Below are 16,232 nucleotides of genomic sequence, written 5' to 3'. Positions count from 1 at the left end.
CAAATAAGAGAAAAGAGCTAAAAGTCAGGAATTTTTGGAAAGGGATTCTCTTCAGTGAAGAATAGAAAGCCAGACTCATTTGCACTATAAATCTCTAGGAGACTGTTTTTTGCACCAATACGGGACAATTTCTTTTACTACGTGGACCTCTTGGAGATGAAGGGACTGCTACTAGTGGAGTGCTACTACTGAATGCTGCAGTGTCTCTACGTTTTGAGTTTACACTGAAGCTGGTTGCTGCTCATTGGCGCCATTCTGCCTGCTGCTGGAGCTTTTTACTGTGACCTCGCCGTTGCTGACCTGCTCTTCGGGTGACATCTTATCCTTGCTGTTCAGCTGCCTGATCCTCTCCAACGCTGCCAGGGAACTGCTACGGGCGTCCACTCTCGTTTTCCTCTTACCCAGTATTTGTTTGATTCCCTACTAACACCTTGTTCCCTTCCAAAATTTTGTTTCTCTCCTTTTCCCTTCCCCTCCCAACCATCCTTCTCCCGATTGCCTTCCCTGTACCTTACACCCCTTTCTGCAGATGTGCTCCCTTCTGATCCAATTGTAATTACTGTGACCTGCACTCCTTCCTCCAATGCAAAGTTTCAGCAAATTATGCTGCTGTCCCGACAATTTGTCTGCTGATACTACTTGTTGAGGATCTTCATAATAATGGTCTTCGGTAGCCTTGTCATCTCATCATTGCTGTGTGTCCAGAGACACTAACACCTGCTTACTTCTGCCATGGTCCTTGTTCGTTTATCCTATGGTACAAGTACTGGAACTTCACACTTCAAGCTGAACTGTATCCTACTATAGCTGACTATTCATGGTATAATGTGCTCCTGCATCCTAAGGAAGGCATATTGACAATTTAACTACATTACTTATTTATACAGGTTGAGTCTCCCATATCCAAATATTCAGAAATACGGAATAATTTTAGCATGATTGAGATAGTGAAACTTTTGTTTTTTGATGTTGTTTGAGCCACAAAATTATTGAAAATATTGTATAAATTAACTACAGGCTGTGTGTATAAGGTGTATATGACACATAAATGCATTCGGTGTTTACATTTGGGTCCCTTTCCCAAGATATCTCATTATGGTATGCAAATATTCCAAAATACGGAATATTCCGATATCCAAAATACCTCTGGTCCCAAGCATTTTGGATATGGGAGACTCTTTTATATTCTACTAGCTGAAGTACTCGTTGTTGCCCGGGTTTAAATCTTCAAGTTATTAAGTTTTATGTGATGTCATCCAAATCCATCCAGGGGAAGGCACAGAACAGGCTCCATGGGTCAAAGTTCTGCCCTGCCCACTCCACCGTGAGATCTGACCGGGACCCCCAACCACTCCATTAGGCATCCCAGACCAATTACCACCCCTCTGTAAAGTTTTCATCCAAATTCATCCAGTGGAAGGTCCAGAACAGGCTCCCGGGTCAAAGTTCTGCCCAGCGTACACCAATGGAAGGACCAGGATCTCAACCCCCTAGTATGTCTTCTGGGATTCAATGTTACCACTCTGTGAAGTTTTCGTCCAAATCCATCCAGTGGTAGACTCAGAACAGGCTCCCGGGTCAAAGTTCTGGCCAGCGTATACTAACGGGAGGTCCGACCGGGACCCTAACCCCCCTAAAACCTGGCCAGGTTCCACCTGGACCACCTAGCGTTGGTTTAATCCCAATCGGTGCATAGGTGTCCGAATGCATAACCGGACAGACAAACAAACAAGACCAATTAATTTTATATATAAGATACCCAAAGCCTGTCCTTGGCTATTCCTCTATGACGTATTGTTCCAACTATAATGCATGCTTTTCTTTTAAGCTATAAAAAATTTGTGTAGCTCGCCATCTAGTGGTGCTCTGTACATATCACAGGTTCTTAGGTGTTCATTGACTTTTGGTTTCCTTACTCCATAGTGATATTCTCATGATTGAAAAATTGTGTATTCTAATTATTTGTTCATGGTCTGTATTCAAGTGTCTGCTCATATTATGCTATGGATTCCTTGTCAGAATTTCACACCTCCTCCTCTCAGGAAAACTTTTACCAATTTTGGGGAGAAACCACAACAGACATTTTTAGGTCGCTCAGCTATACAGAAAGCTGGATCTTATCTGGGTTTCTCTCCAAGATATATTATTATATATATTATGCCTTAATGCTACTACAACAAGTCACTGCCTTCCAGCAGAGAACAACTAATAGTTTAACACTTAAGCTGGGCACACACTGATAGATATATCACCCGTTTGAACGGGCGATATATCTATAGTGCATCGCCGGATGTGTACAGCGGATAAGTCTGTGAATGATGTCGTTCACAAACATAAAGATCTGCCTAGCTACTTGTTTGTCCGTAGCGCAGCGTCTCGCGCCATGGACTCCCGCCCATTTGAGCTGTCAACCCCGGCACATTGGGTAGATGAATTGGTAAGTGGGTATAAACTTACCAATCATCAGAAAACAAGAGATATGGTAAGAACTTACCTTTGTTATCTCTGTTTCTACGAAGTCCATAGGGTCCACAGGGTTGACCTTGGGGTATAGCTGGATCTGGATCCACGGGCACCACGCAGTTAAAGCTTTGCTGCTCCCAGGATGCACTTGGGTCCGTCCTCCTCTATACCCCGCCCCCGAGCCACAGCACCTCAGTTGGTAAGCAGCCAAGGCCGGAGGAGGAGACTAAACAGAGAGAAGGAAGACTGGAACACACAAGAAACCATACTCACAGAAATGGGAGACGGAAAACCGGTGACCAGCCACACAGCCCATATGAAGCCAGGTGCGTCAGGGCGGGCGCCCTGTGGACCCTATGGACTTCGTAGAAACAGAGATAACAAAGGTAAGTTCTTACCATATCTCTTGTTTTCTACTTCAGGGTCCATAGGGGGTCCACAGGGTTGACCTTGGGGATGTCCCAAAGCAGTTCAACTAAGGGCGGGGACGCTCCTGTGCTGAAAGGAGCACCCGGCGCCCGAAGGATGCATCCTGAGAGGCGAAGGTGTCAAACGCATAGAACCTCAAAAACGTTTGAATGGAAGACCAAGTGGCCGCCTTACACAGCTGAACAGCGGAGGCGCCACGTCTAGCAGCCCAAGAGGGACCCACAGAACGAGTGGAATGAGCCTTAACAGAGGCTGGCACAGGTAAACCCTCCTGTGCATAAGCCTCACAAATAACTGAACGAAGCCAACGGGCTAACGTCTGCTTGTTGGCAGGCCAACCCCTCTTGTGAAAACCGAAGAGGACAAACAAAGAATCCGACTTCCTAACCGAAACAGTCCGGTCCACGTAGATTCTAAGTGCCCGGACTACATCTAAGGAAGCCTCACCAGCGGAAAGATCAGGCGACTGAAAAGCTGGCACGACAAGCTCCTGATTAATGTGGAACTTGGAGACCACTTTGGGCAAAAACTCAGGACGAGTGCGGAGCACCGCTCTGTCCTGGTGAAAAATCAGAAAAGGGGGGCGACAGGAAAGCGCCCCCAACTCTGACACCCTCCTGGCAGAAGCAATTGCCAGGAGAAAAACGGTCTTGAACGTCAGCCACTTGAAGTCCACCGACTCAAGAGGCTCAAAATGAGGACCCTGCAAGACCCGTAGCACCACCGCCAAGTCCCAAGGAGCCACAGGAGGCACGAAGGGAGGCTGGATCCTGAGAACACCCTGGAAAAAGGTGTGAACATCCGGTAGTGTAGCAATCCGTCGCTGAAACCACACGGACAAAGCAGATACATGAACCTTCAGAGAGGCCAGGCGTAAGCCGAGGTCCAAACCTGATGGACGGAACTCCAAGATTCTGGAAACCCGGAACACCTGAGGATTATAGTTTCTGGATTCAAACCACTGAAAGTAAGTGCGCCACACCCTGTGGTAAATCCGTGCGGAGGCAGGCTTGCGTGCCCTAAGCATGGTACCAATGACCGAACTGGAGAAACCCCGAGACCTCAAGACGGCTGTCTCAAGAGCCACGCCGTCAAAGACAGCCGACCCAGATCCGGGTAAAGGCAGGGCCCCTGAGACAACAGGTCCCGACGCTGAGGAAGAAGGTACGGAGCGACGATGGAGAGACACCTCAGATCGGAGTACCAAGGACGTCTGGGCCACGCCGGAGCCACCAGCACGAGCGTGCCGCCGTCCTGCTTGAATTTCCGCAGAACCCGAGGAAGTAAGGATATCGGAGGAAACAGATACGCCAGGTGAAACGTCCATTTCACCGACAGCGCGTCTACCAGACTGGCGCCTGCGTCTCTTGTCCTCGACCCGTAAACGGGCAACTTGTGATTGTGACGGGAGGCCATCAAGTCCAGCTCCGGCAGCCCCCACCTGTCCACGAGTAGCTGAAACACCTCTGGGTGAAGCGACCATTCCCCGGGATGCACGTCGTGACGGCTGAGGAAGTCCGCCTCCCAATTGAGGACTCCGGGAATGAAGACTGCCGAGATCGCTGGAATATGACACTCCGCCCAAGCAAGGATGCGAGACACCTCCGACATCGCTGTCCGACTGCGAGTTCCTCCTTGGTGGTTGATATACGCCACCGTGGTGGCGTTGTCGGACTGCACCTGAACCGCCCTTCCGTGAAGAGCGGGACTGGACTACTGCAGGGCCCGGTATACTGCCCGCAGTTCCAGAATGTTGATGGGAAGAAGAGCTTCTTCCGCAGACCAACGACCCTGAAGTGACAACGAGCCGGTCACTGCCCCCCACCCCCGAAGACTGGCATCCGTCGTGAGCAGGACCCAGTCCGGGATCCAAAAGGGGCGTCCCTCGACCAGATGAGCTGTTTGAAGCCACCAAGCCAAAGACTGCCAAACCTCCGGGGACAACACCAGCAACTGAGAGCGGATCCGGTGAGGTAACCCGTTCCATTCCGATAGAATCAGCCCCTGCAGGGGCCGGGAATGGAACTGGGCAAATTCCACCATGTCGAATGTTGACACCATGGAGCCCAGAACTCTCATAGCCGAATTGACAGACAGGCGGCAACTGCTCAGGCAACTGTGTATCCTCAGCTGCAGGGAGGAGACCTTCTCCGGGGTCAGGAAGATCCTTTGCTGACGAGAATCCAGCAGGGCTCCCAAATGAACCATCCGCTGAGATGGAATCAGGGAGGACTTTTCCAATTTATCAGCCACCCGTGCGCTTGCAGGCAAGCGATCGTCTGGTGGAGATGTTGAAGCAGTACCTCCGGGGAGCTCGCCAGCAACAGGAGGTCGTCCAGATACGGCAGCAGCCGTACATTCTGGTTCCGAAGATGTGCGGCCATGACCGCCATAATCTTCGTGAACACCCTCGGTGCCGTGGAGAGACCAAAGGGTAGCGCCCGGAACTGATAATGGTGTTGAAGGATAGCGAACCTCAGATACCGCTGGTGCGAAGGTGCTATCGGAACATGGAGGTAGGCATCCTGGATATCCAGGGACACCATGTAATCCCCTGGTTCCATTGCCAGAATGATGTAACGTAACGTTTCCATCCTGAACTTGGGAACTCTGAGGAACTTGTTCAGAGACTTCAAGTTGAGGATAGGGCGATGAAAACCATTGGGTTTCCGCACCAGAAACAGAGAAGAATAGTACCCCGTCCCTCGTTGTAATTGAGGAACGGGAACAATGACCCCTGCTGTCAGCAAGGACTCTATAGCTTCCTGAATCTGTAAGGACTTGGTCGTATCCTGAGAAGGACTCGTGCAGAAAAACTGGTGGGGCGGTCTGTGCCGAAAAGACAGGGCGTACCCCTGGGAGACAACTTCTCGAACCCAGGCATCCGTGGTGGTATTGTGCCAGCACTGGGCAAATAGAAGAAGTCGGCCTCCCACTCTGGGGTCCCCCAGAGGGAGGCCCGTCCCATCAGGCAGAAGGTTTATCTTCCTGTTTGGAAGAAGGGCGCCTGGCACTCCAGGCCTGTTTCTTGGGCTTAGAAGCGGCCTTGGTCGTCGACTGCCTCGGGAAGGACTGACCTTTGGCCTTGCCCTGAACCCGAAAGGACCGAAAAGCAGAGCTGCGAACCTTGGTAGGTGCAGAAGCCGAAGGGAGGAAGGCTGATTTAGATTTAACCAGAGTGTCCACAATTTTGTCCAAGTCTGGACCAAAAAGCAACCCCCCATTAAAAGGTAAGGCCTCCAGCCCCTTTTTGGAGTCAGCGTCAGCTCTCCAAGACCTCAGCCACAAGGACCGACGCGCCGACACAGCTGCAGCCGACACCCGAGAGGTCAGCAGGCTTGCATCTAACGATGCTTCCCCAATGTAGGAGCATTGGCCCAGCTCTCGATGGCCTTAGCCACCCAAGAGATGGCCATGGACGGACGGGCCACCGCCCCCGAGAGAGAGTAGATAGACTTCAAACAAGTCTCCACCTTCCTGTCCGTGGGATCTTTCAGGGAGGAGATTGACGGCAAAGGCAGCGTAGCGCTTTTAATTAAGCGGGTAACGTGGGAATCCACCGCGGGAGGAGTTTCCCACTTCCTGCAATGAGCCTCCGGAAACGGATAGTTCGAAGCCAACCGCTTCTGCGGGTGGAACCTCTTGCTGGGCAACTGCCAGACCCCTGCCATATGATCCGTCGACTGATCGGACAGGGGAAAAACCGTCAAAGCTACTTTGGCCTTTTTAAAATTTGGGTACTTTGACCTGGGGGCCAGCACATCCTCCTCAATGTGAAGGATGGCCCGCACCGCCCTAACCAATGCCGGCACATTAATGGAAGACTTAGCCTCCACCTCCTGGGCCCCGACATCCGAGTCAGAGTCTTCATGGATCTCCCCGTCATCCGAAGACACGTCCGTGTCCGTGAACTGAGCCGCCAATGAAGCCGGAACGAAACGCTTGGACGCCCGAGGGGGTAAATCACTGTGCAACATAGTTTGAAAAGCCGATGACGAAGCCGCCAGGCTCTGAACAGAGCTGGAGAGGACGTCCACCCAAGGCGGGGGTACTGCCTGAGGATAGTCCTGAAAAGGTACCATCGACTGCTGCGGCACCGTGGGGGATTGCACGTATACCGGCAAACCCGCATAAGGTCCCACAGTGAGACCCGGGAGGAGACTGCACCAGATGTGTCACACCCGGGGAACGGGGGATGGTAGGCTGGGGCAACGCCCTAGAAGGGGCCGCAGTCGGGACTGCAAGTCGGTCCACGATCGACGCCAGCACTTGCATAAACATTGCCCACGGAGGAGCCTGTGCCACCGGGGGTTTAGAAGGTCCAGGTACCAACTGGCACCGCCCACACAGACCGCCCTGAGACAAATCCGCCCCGTCAACTCCTGCCGAACAGCGTCGGCAGGAAAACAACACAGGAGCCACAGAGCGCTCATTCTCCTCATCAGACATGACACAAACTTTTTTGCAATAAAGTGTCTCACCGAAACGAGGTAAGGCGTATAACACCCACGCACTCCCAAGTATGCAACCCGAACAGCCCACAAACTGGTACTGAGGAGCACACCGCAGTATGTGACGGACCTCACAAATACGTAGATTTATATAAGTGAGGTACACAGAAAGAACACCCCTCCCCCACGCACCTGCGGGCCGTAGGAGAAGGAAAGGGATAGGTAAAAAGCTGACAGTAACTAGAAAAAAAGCACAGACAGCAGCACTAGCAATAGTCACATACCATGCAGAGACGTTATACTCACTGCACCTTCCGCTACAATCAACCTCCCAGATTCAGTGTCTGGGAGGGCTATAGCGCTGCGAACACTGTCCTGATCAGGGGAGAGGTACGCAGGGGACTGGTCCACTGGAAGCCTGCCTGGGAGCTCTGCGATGCTGCCTGAAGATGGCCGCCGGAGAGCACTGAGGAGGAGTGGCCAGGAGATAACAGCCCAGCGACGCCAGCACGCTTGAGAGAAGGCGCGCTGGGCTGAGGGGAGGAGCACTGAAGCAGGGAAGGCTGCCTCCCCTGCTAGTATGAAAACCCCCAGGGAAGCCGGTTCCCCGCCGGTCTTACACCCTGGAGGTCAGCAGACACGCGGGGTATGCCACACAGTGGGGGAGCCCGCCGCCGCTACTAGCGCCGCCGGTCTGTCCCCAGAGACCGGCGGCATGAAGACTGCATTATGCTTTCCCCATGCGCAGCGCGAAGCGCTGCACGCGGCTTGCCTGGCCCCTTGAGTCCGGCAGCAGACAGTGGGAGCTCCCGGAGCCACGCTAGCACTGACTCCGGGGTCCTGCTGCGATCCCCGGATCAGTACCGGCATCGCAGCGCCAGCGGGGCTGGTGGAGCGGCAGCGTGGACGTCCAGATGGACGGTCTGATGCTGCCGCTCTGAAGATAGTAAAAATAAAATAATAAAATCTTCTTTTCTTTTAAAAAAAATAAAAAATAAAGCTTAGGGGCTGCTTATGCAGCCCCACTGCGCAGGCCGGGTGACCCGACTCCGGCCGGGCACCAACTAAAACTGAGGTGCTGTGGCTCGGGGGCGGGGTATAGAGGAGGACGGACCCAAGTGCATCCTGGGAGCAGCAAAGCTTTAACTGCGTGGTGCCCGTAGATCCAGATCCAGCTATACCCCAAGGTCAACCCTGTGGACCCCCTATGGACCCTGAAGTAGAAAATGTACACCCAGCTAATACTGCCAAATACTGCGCAATCTCATTCTAAGCCATTGTTTACCCACCCACTGATTTCTTTGGCCTGGGTAATTTGATATCTGTCCTACGCTTATATTCATCAATATACCCAAGTATGTCAGGTCTGTACTGACTAATTTGCTTACTGGTGATTTACCTCTCCTTCCCATTTCCCTCTTTAGCCACGTACCTGTGCTTACTGGTGACAGGGGCCTCCTGAGGTTCCCTCTGTGGTAGACTAATTTTTTCAACCACCCAAGGTTCTATTTGCTTAATCTATGGGGATTTGGGTACTCCCACACTGTCAGGATCGGCAGTTACTCACCCCAGCACCGACTTACCCTGACTTGTGCGGTCAGACGTCAGGTGCGGCAGCGGGTGACTTGCTGAGGTTTTTGCCTTAGGTGCTTTTGGACTTCCATATGCGGCTCTGTGTCTTGGTTTCCGAGGTTGCCGTCATGGGCGCCGACATGTTAAGTCTTTCTCACCTGACTGTTCCCTTAATCAATGGTAGCGTAGTCTCGGTCAGCTGACACTGATCTCCAATGAACTGCTACTATAGGGTATATAACTGGGCTCTGGACACCAGGTAGTTGCCTGTGCAACGTTGTCAGTTCCAGTGTATGCTGATCGTCACTCTCTGTTTTTCGTTCTCAAGTCTTTGCTTATCATCTCGTTACCATCCTCCAGTGCGTCTGGATTCGTACATTGTATACTCAGTACACACCACTGGGTACAACTACCGAAGCATACTCCGATGCGTCTGGATTCGCACATTACGTACTCAGTATGCACCACTGTGTATAATTACTGAAGCATCCTCTGATGCGTCTGGATTTGCACATTGTGTACTCAGGGCCTGATTCCAGATGGAATGCCTGCCGTTTGGGGGTGGCCCCACTGACATCACGAGTGATGTCAGTGGTGAGCTTCCGGCTCTATTAAGAGACAGAAGCTCACTGGGGCTTGCGGGAACGAGACCCTACCGCAAGGCTCTCGTCGCAAATCCCGATGGTCGAGACCATCGCGACCATCACCTGGCCGCTCGCAATACCTGTGGGTGGTCCGGATCTGAATCAGGCCCTCAGTACACACCACTGAGTACAATTACTGAAACAATCCCCAGTGCATTTGGATTCGCATCTCGTGTACTCTATACACGCCAACCACTGAACCACCTTCTGTACCAGCGGTGCACCAGTATCCACACTCCCTGCAGTCAGTGCAACCACCACCCTCCTCCAGTGCCAGCAGGGCATCTTGCTCCTCAGTGGACTCTCCCTCTTGTCGTTTTATACCAATACTGGAAGCAATCCTATTGTACCAACTCTGTACCTAAGGGTATAGAATACGGATCAGTACTTCTCCAAAGTACTTCCTCTGGGCCATAGTAGTGTATCTCTCTCAGTTTCCCACTAGTATCGGATACCTGACAACCTGACCAAAGGGCTGCGACCTGCTTGTCGGGAGCAGCTAAACCCATATCCCGCTTGGAGGGGTCACTGGTGAACACCACCCAGCAGGTTAGACTCTGCGCCTTTGGTCAGGTCTCGCCAACATCCGATACTTGTGGATAAGGAGAAGTTACATTCAGGCTCCTCACCTCCAATTCCTTCCTCAACCCTGGACCTCAGCTTTCAACCCCTCAGTAGAAGATCCCCGGAGCCGAGCGTGGCACACTCTTTACTTACATTGTCCTTTTTTCTTCCCTAGACATGGTGTGGTATGATGCCTAATCTTATTGGCCTCTCTGTCTCCAGATTAATTATTGTTGCTTAGGAGCATTTACATGACTCTACCCTGGCCATACTTAAACCATGATTTACATCTCACTCTTCAATGTTAGCTATGTATATGATCTTTCCCATTCCTAAATGCAACATGTTTCAAACCCTATGGCATTTGTCATTGAGAACTGTTTAACTCCAAGTTTACTGTATTACTTTTTTATTATGTTTATTCTGGACCATTTGTACCCTTATATCCATATCTCTGACCCATTTGGTAACACTTGTCCTATAACTTTTTCATATAATCTGTCATTTGTCTTGTTGAGGACTATGTATTTTATTACAATATTTCCCCTCCCTTTGCCCCCCCCATACCATATTCTATAGTGTGTTACTTGAATCTGCTTTCTTACTGTTCGTTTACCTGACAAGTTTATGTCCACTAATTGACTCACTGCAAAAATATTCGTCTTTCTGTCATCTGCTGACACTTCTTGTTTTTCCCCTGTATCATTATCCTTTATGTTTATGGCGACACAAATGAGAAAAACAAGAAAATAGTGACTTACAGTACAAAACAATGCATGACAAGGACATGGTTTGTAAACATTACTGCATCATAACGTTTAAATAAGCAGAGCGGCAGCAACCAAGGATTAGGTGCCTGTTGTAGGGAGTGTAAGTAAGGGAAAGGAGAAGCTCATTAGGGAAGAGGGCCCTGCTTGTGACAGCTTACAATTTAAAAAGGAGGGGCAGACAGACGGGGTAACAAAGATGGGGTGGACAGTGAGCAAGGAGCAGTGGGCTAGGTTGAGAGCTGGATGGCTTTGATGAAGAAGTGAGTTTTGAGAACCCTTTTGAAGTTTAGTAGAGAGGTGGAGAGTCTGACAGGGAGAGTAAGGGAGCAGCACCTGTATTTAGATAACCATTTCGTATAAATTACAATTTGATTGTAAAGAACTGTACGTTTGATATTGTGTCGTTTGCATTTGCTTACTTACTGTTCATTTACCCAATAATTTTATGGGCTACTTGCAATCATTAACTACATACTGTACAGTATTACTCCCTCATTGTCTCATTACAAAATATTTGTCTTTAGATTTCTGTCTTTTGATGATATTTTTTTTTCCATTGGCTGTAAATTATTTGAAAACTCTCCAATAAAAACATTTATTGGCTTGTACTAAAAAAAAAAAATCGTCAAAAGTTTTCTGTACTGGAAGTTGTGTGCAGAAGCTCTTACTGGGCCTTGCGCTTAATTGAATCTGCCCTATGTATTCCCCAAAATTCCAATGGCAAAAATATTATTTATATTTCAGACTGAAATTAAACTATGCAGCACAACTTTAATACTGATTCATTAAATTAAGTAGCTCTACTTTAAAGTTTTAAATAACCAAGATTAAATATAAATGACTGGAAGCTGTTCCTAACATGTAATAAACCTACATAGAGATATTTTCTCCATTATTTTAGTGATAAATAAGGTATACAAGTGTTTTCACCAACTACCCCAGTAAACTCTTTTTGTCAGGTAAGGTAACACACATGTTCTCAAACTCGGTCCTCAGGACCCCAAACAGTGCATGTTTTCCAGGTATCCTCACAGAATCAAACGTGATATAATTATCTCCACCTGTGGATCTTTTAAAATGTGTCAGTGAATAATGACTGCACCTGTGAACCTGCTGGGTGACCTGGAAAACGTGACCTGTGTGGGGTCCTGAGTACAGAGTTTGAGAACCTCTGAGGTAGCAGATTAACACAATATAGGTCTGAATTTCATAGCCTGCCAGTTGCGGGAGCAGTGAGATTTCTGCGAAATAGCTGCTAGATTTAATCATGCAATTCATTTTAAAGGCAAAACCAGTTTGGTTTTGACTTAATACAAACTGCTACTTTACACCTAGCGGTTATATTGCCGAAGTGGCAGGATGTTACATTTGGGCTATAGTGGCATATGAGCAGGCAGGGCCAGATTAAGGTCTGTGGGGGCCCCTGGGCAACAACAAACATGTGGGGGCCCCATATATATGCAGGGACAGTGTACAAACTAGTTGCCACTATACAAGTGTAATCAACAGTGTCTGAAAGCACTTGTAAACTGGCAAATGTTTTGCAGACTGTCCCTGCCTGTTCCCAGCGTGATGATCTCTCAGGCAGGAAGACAGCTGAAGAGCGGAGGAGCAGAGGCTCAGCCATCCACCCCAGCGGCTTAGCCTCCTTCAGTTCAGGCTGATCGGCTTGTTAATCAGCCCCCCTGCCTCTAGCGCTCCCCCACTCCTCTCCCCCATCATCTATGAAGAGCTCAGCAGTAGACTGCCGCTGCCTGTCTCAGTGTGACAGACGCAGCGGCAGCCGACAGAAGCAAGAACTGCTGCAGGGAGAGCGCCTCTCCAGCCTGGCGTCTCCCTGCAGTGCAGGACTTGCAGAGCGGGTTGCGCCGACCCTGGGGGCCGGGGACAGTGTGTGGGGGCCACCTACATGGGGGGCCCCAGGACGATCGCCCCTATCGCCCTCCCTATAATCCGGCCCTGTGAGCAGGTTCGGACTGGCCCACAGGTGTACAGGGGAAATCTCTGATGGGCCCCACTGTCTGAGGGCCTCACCCTCATCTAGGGGTCAATAACTTGGTGGAGCAGAATCATGGATGAACTAGGGTGCTTGGTACGTGTCTATGGAAACTACACCAAGATTAGCCCTTCTGCCAATCAAAGTGGGTTTGTCCTGACATACCCTTGTTCCCTCCTTTATAAAGGGGCTCTGTTCTTTGCCTGTCCTCTCTAATGGTTGGCCACTACCACTGCATTCCCTGGTGGGCCCTTCATGTCCCAGTCCGACATTGCATATAAGTCAATAATACACGAAAAGGCAATCTATTAATGATCCAAAGGTAGCTAAGCTACATAAAAGGTAAGCATCTGACACACAAATCTATCTTACCTGGTGAGTGTGGCTGTAGGTATATAGGTAAGCCAGTCTGTACAGGCTCTTGTAGTGCTGGGGAAAGCGGCTTAGACACAGCGTGAAGGATGTGATGCATTGCTCTATTAAGACTTTGCGCTGTTCCTCCAAACCTTCAGGTAGACTCTGGGGGTACTCCAATACTTCCATAGTAGTTTCAGATTTCTTTCTTAGGTCTCCTAGAGGTAATGGATGTGACAAAGTCCTAATGGGTGTGGTACAGGTAGGAGAGCTCTGAACTTCAGGGGTCATCCTCATCTCCGTTGAGCCGGGGGCATCTGGTTGGTCCACCTGTTCTTCCATTTTCCCTGCAAACGTTGAGCACACATTAAATATTTACTACCACCTCATTTTCAAAATAAAGGGGGTACTGCCCAAAATATACCCCGAAAATCATCAGTTTTAGCCTTAAGCAACATAAGCACATTCATCTCAGGTTCCAATTACTGCACCTATAATGCAAACTGATCAAGATACTTATCCCAGTTCTATTTGAACTAGTTGTCATTAACTGCATAATATGATGTCCATGTATAAAACATGCACTTGACCTAGTGTCAGTTAAAACTACTAACAAATTAACTCATTTGTATTTATACAGTACATGGAAACATTGATTCTGGCTTGTCATGAACGCTTGATCTACTTGCCTATCACCAGAAGCTTACCCCTTTCATCTGCTGCTGTTTGGACATCTTTGTAATGTGCTGTTGCGTGACAGTAATTGGATCTCTTCTCCAAGTACAGTCTCTTGGTGCTGTCCTCGGAGCTGGCTGGTTCCGTGAATGTGTCCTGCGTTGAGCTAGAGTCTGACAAGACAACTGGCATACTGTCTTGGCTGCGTTCTAAAAGGGGGAAAAGAGGCCATGAGTGGAATCGCCAGACTACCAGATGCCCACCACCAGCAAGCATTTAACACTAAGCCACAAGAGCAAAGTACAGGTAAAGACAATTCAACAAACAGCTTTCAACATCACCTGCCGTCCTCCAGTAGCACAAAATTAACCATTTTCACTTACAGTAGGTACAGAGAACTATTAGATCCAGTATTATTAGTAGACCTAGATAGACATGGGATATAGATTGTTAGAGGATTTGACTGACCGAATATGTAGTACTGTGTTTTGTGAAAACAGGCAAGGTAACCCTCACTTCTTTCTAATATAGGCCTCATGAGACAACCACACAGAGCCTGCTTCTGAGTTGCATGCAATTCCAAATGTGGACACATCCAGAGATTGTTAGTAAACTTGCTTTTGCATTGCGGGCATCATACACAGCTTAAGTACTTATTGGAGATACTGAGTTCTATGCAACGGTCACTTCTCACTTGTGGCTGGATGGGAGTTAATTGGTAGCAGCGGGTCAGTAATGGGGTGTTCGAAGGTAGAATCAATTTGCTATGGCATGTATACAGAGTTGCATCCTACTCTGGGCTGTGTGCATGCAGAGATCTGTCTGATTTCAGTGGGATCTCTTGCACATGGATGTGGCTGGTGCAAATGCTGATGATGGTAATAACAGTTGCTCTCAGGAGCAGAGGGTGGCGGCAGAATTTCGGCAAAGGTTCTCTTGGGACTTCTGATGGCAAAAAGCAAACGGAATTGCAGCCGCATTTTGTGCAACTCAAAATCAGGCCCACAATTTAGATAAAGTGAAATAGCATACAAGAAAATAAACCTAGAACAAACTAGATAAATCTGCAACAAACTAAGCATGCAATTATAATCTGTGTGTAGACATATTTTAATTTGACAATTTAGTTTTACCCTGTCCAGTAATAGAGTAAATTCAGTATGTCTCTAGAGTTTCCCCGATTACAAATCCTCATATACTGTACAGCATGGGATCCCTATACTGTGTAATCAGTACAAGATTAATACTGACAATTCTTACTCTTTCATTTCTAAGAACATGTACAGTGTATACTATGGTGCTGTAGGCAAGTCCACGTTTATTATCTGTTAGTCTAATATTGACTGCACAAGATAATAGCAAATTCATTCAAATAAACCTTACAAAGTTTTGTTATGGTGATTTGTTTAAATTTGAAGCATAACCGAGCAGAAACCTATTATTTAGCTTTATTATGAAAGACGTACTAGCACAAATCACAATTAAAATGCAAACAGTTTAGGTTCCTAAAACAAGTTATCTAATGGTGCATACACACGATCAGATTTTTCCTTCAGATATGAACGATAACGATTTAAAAATCGTTCAGTCGTTCATATCTGAAGGAAAATCGTTCATATCTGACATGCCTGAACGATGGACGATCAACGATGCGCGTTCCCGTTTGTCAGATAACGATATCTGACATCTGATGGGTTTGCAGTCAGACTTGGACGATTCCATTCATTTTAATGCAGTCAAAAATCGTTCAATCGTTCAAAACTTTGGTCAAATCGTTCAGATCGTTTAATCGTTCAATCGTTCATCTGACAAATCTGACAAGTCTGACAAATCTGACCGTGTGTACGCTCCATAAGAGATAGGTTTTGTGAGGGAAGCGGTTTGTCATATCAGACTTCCTATCTTTACAACTTCCATTCTGTGTATCATTCCTACCTTTACACGAAGGGGTATATTTACTGAAGTGCAGATTTTTTAGAAGTGGAGATGTTGCCCATAGCAACCGGTCTGATTCTACAATATAGTTATCGTTCAATTTTAATCGGCAAGTGGATACCCGCTTGTACATGTAGGCCAACTTAGAAGATTTTGTCAAGATTTGCCTGTAAAGACATGACTTCACTGAAATATCTATCACAGTGTGTACACCCAAAATCGTTTGCCCTGCACTACAGAAAGTTGGAGGGAAATCTATCAGCGATATCTTTGGTTGTGCAGGTTGTACCGGGTGTATGCAGCATCATTTCTGTTTTAAGATAAAAAAAACAGTGTGAGATGTTTGTGAATGTCAGGAAATGCCTTTCAATGCTGGAAG

At 48.3% G+C, this 16,232-nt stretch overlaps 1 protein-coding gene across 5 annotated transcripts in view; it reads right to left on the bottom strand.

The window, feature by feature from the left end:
* Window positions 1-16,232, bottom strand: part of CABIN1 (calcineurin binding protein 1) — a 242,372-nt gene that overhangs the window by 100,663 nt on the left and 125,477 nt on the right. For all 5 annotated transcript variants that reach the window (XM_088477855.1, XM_088477854.1, XM_088477857.1 and 2 more), the window contains 2 exons: window positions 13,951-14,127; window positions 13,262-13,590 (listed from right to left, as the gene is read on the bottom strand). In XM_088477855.1, coding sequence (XP_088333981.1) covers window positions 13,262-13,590; window positions 13,951-14,127 — 506 coding nt within the window. The remainder of the gene's footprint in view (window positions 1-13,261; window positions 13,591-13,950; window positions 14,128-16,232) is intronic.

This window comes from Taudactylus pleione, unplaced genomic scaffold (assembly GCF_031769625.1).
Source record: "Taudactylus pleione unplaced genomic scaffold, aTauple2 ptg000205l, whole genome shotgun sequence".
Classification (NCBI taxonomy): Eukaryota; Metazoa; Chordata; class Amphibia; order Anura; family Myobatrachidae; genus Taudactylus; species Taudactylus pleione.
This window is presented reverse-complemented; position numbering and strand designations above follow the sequence as displayed.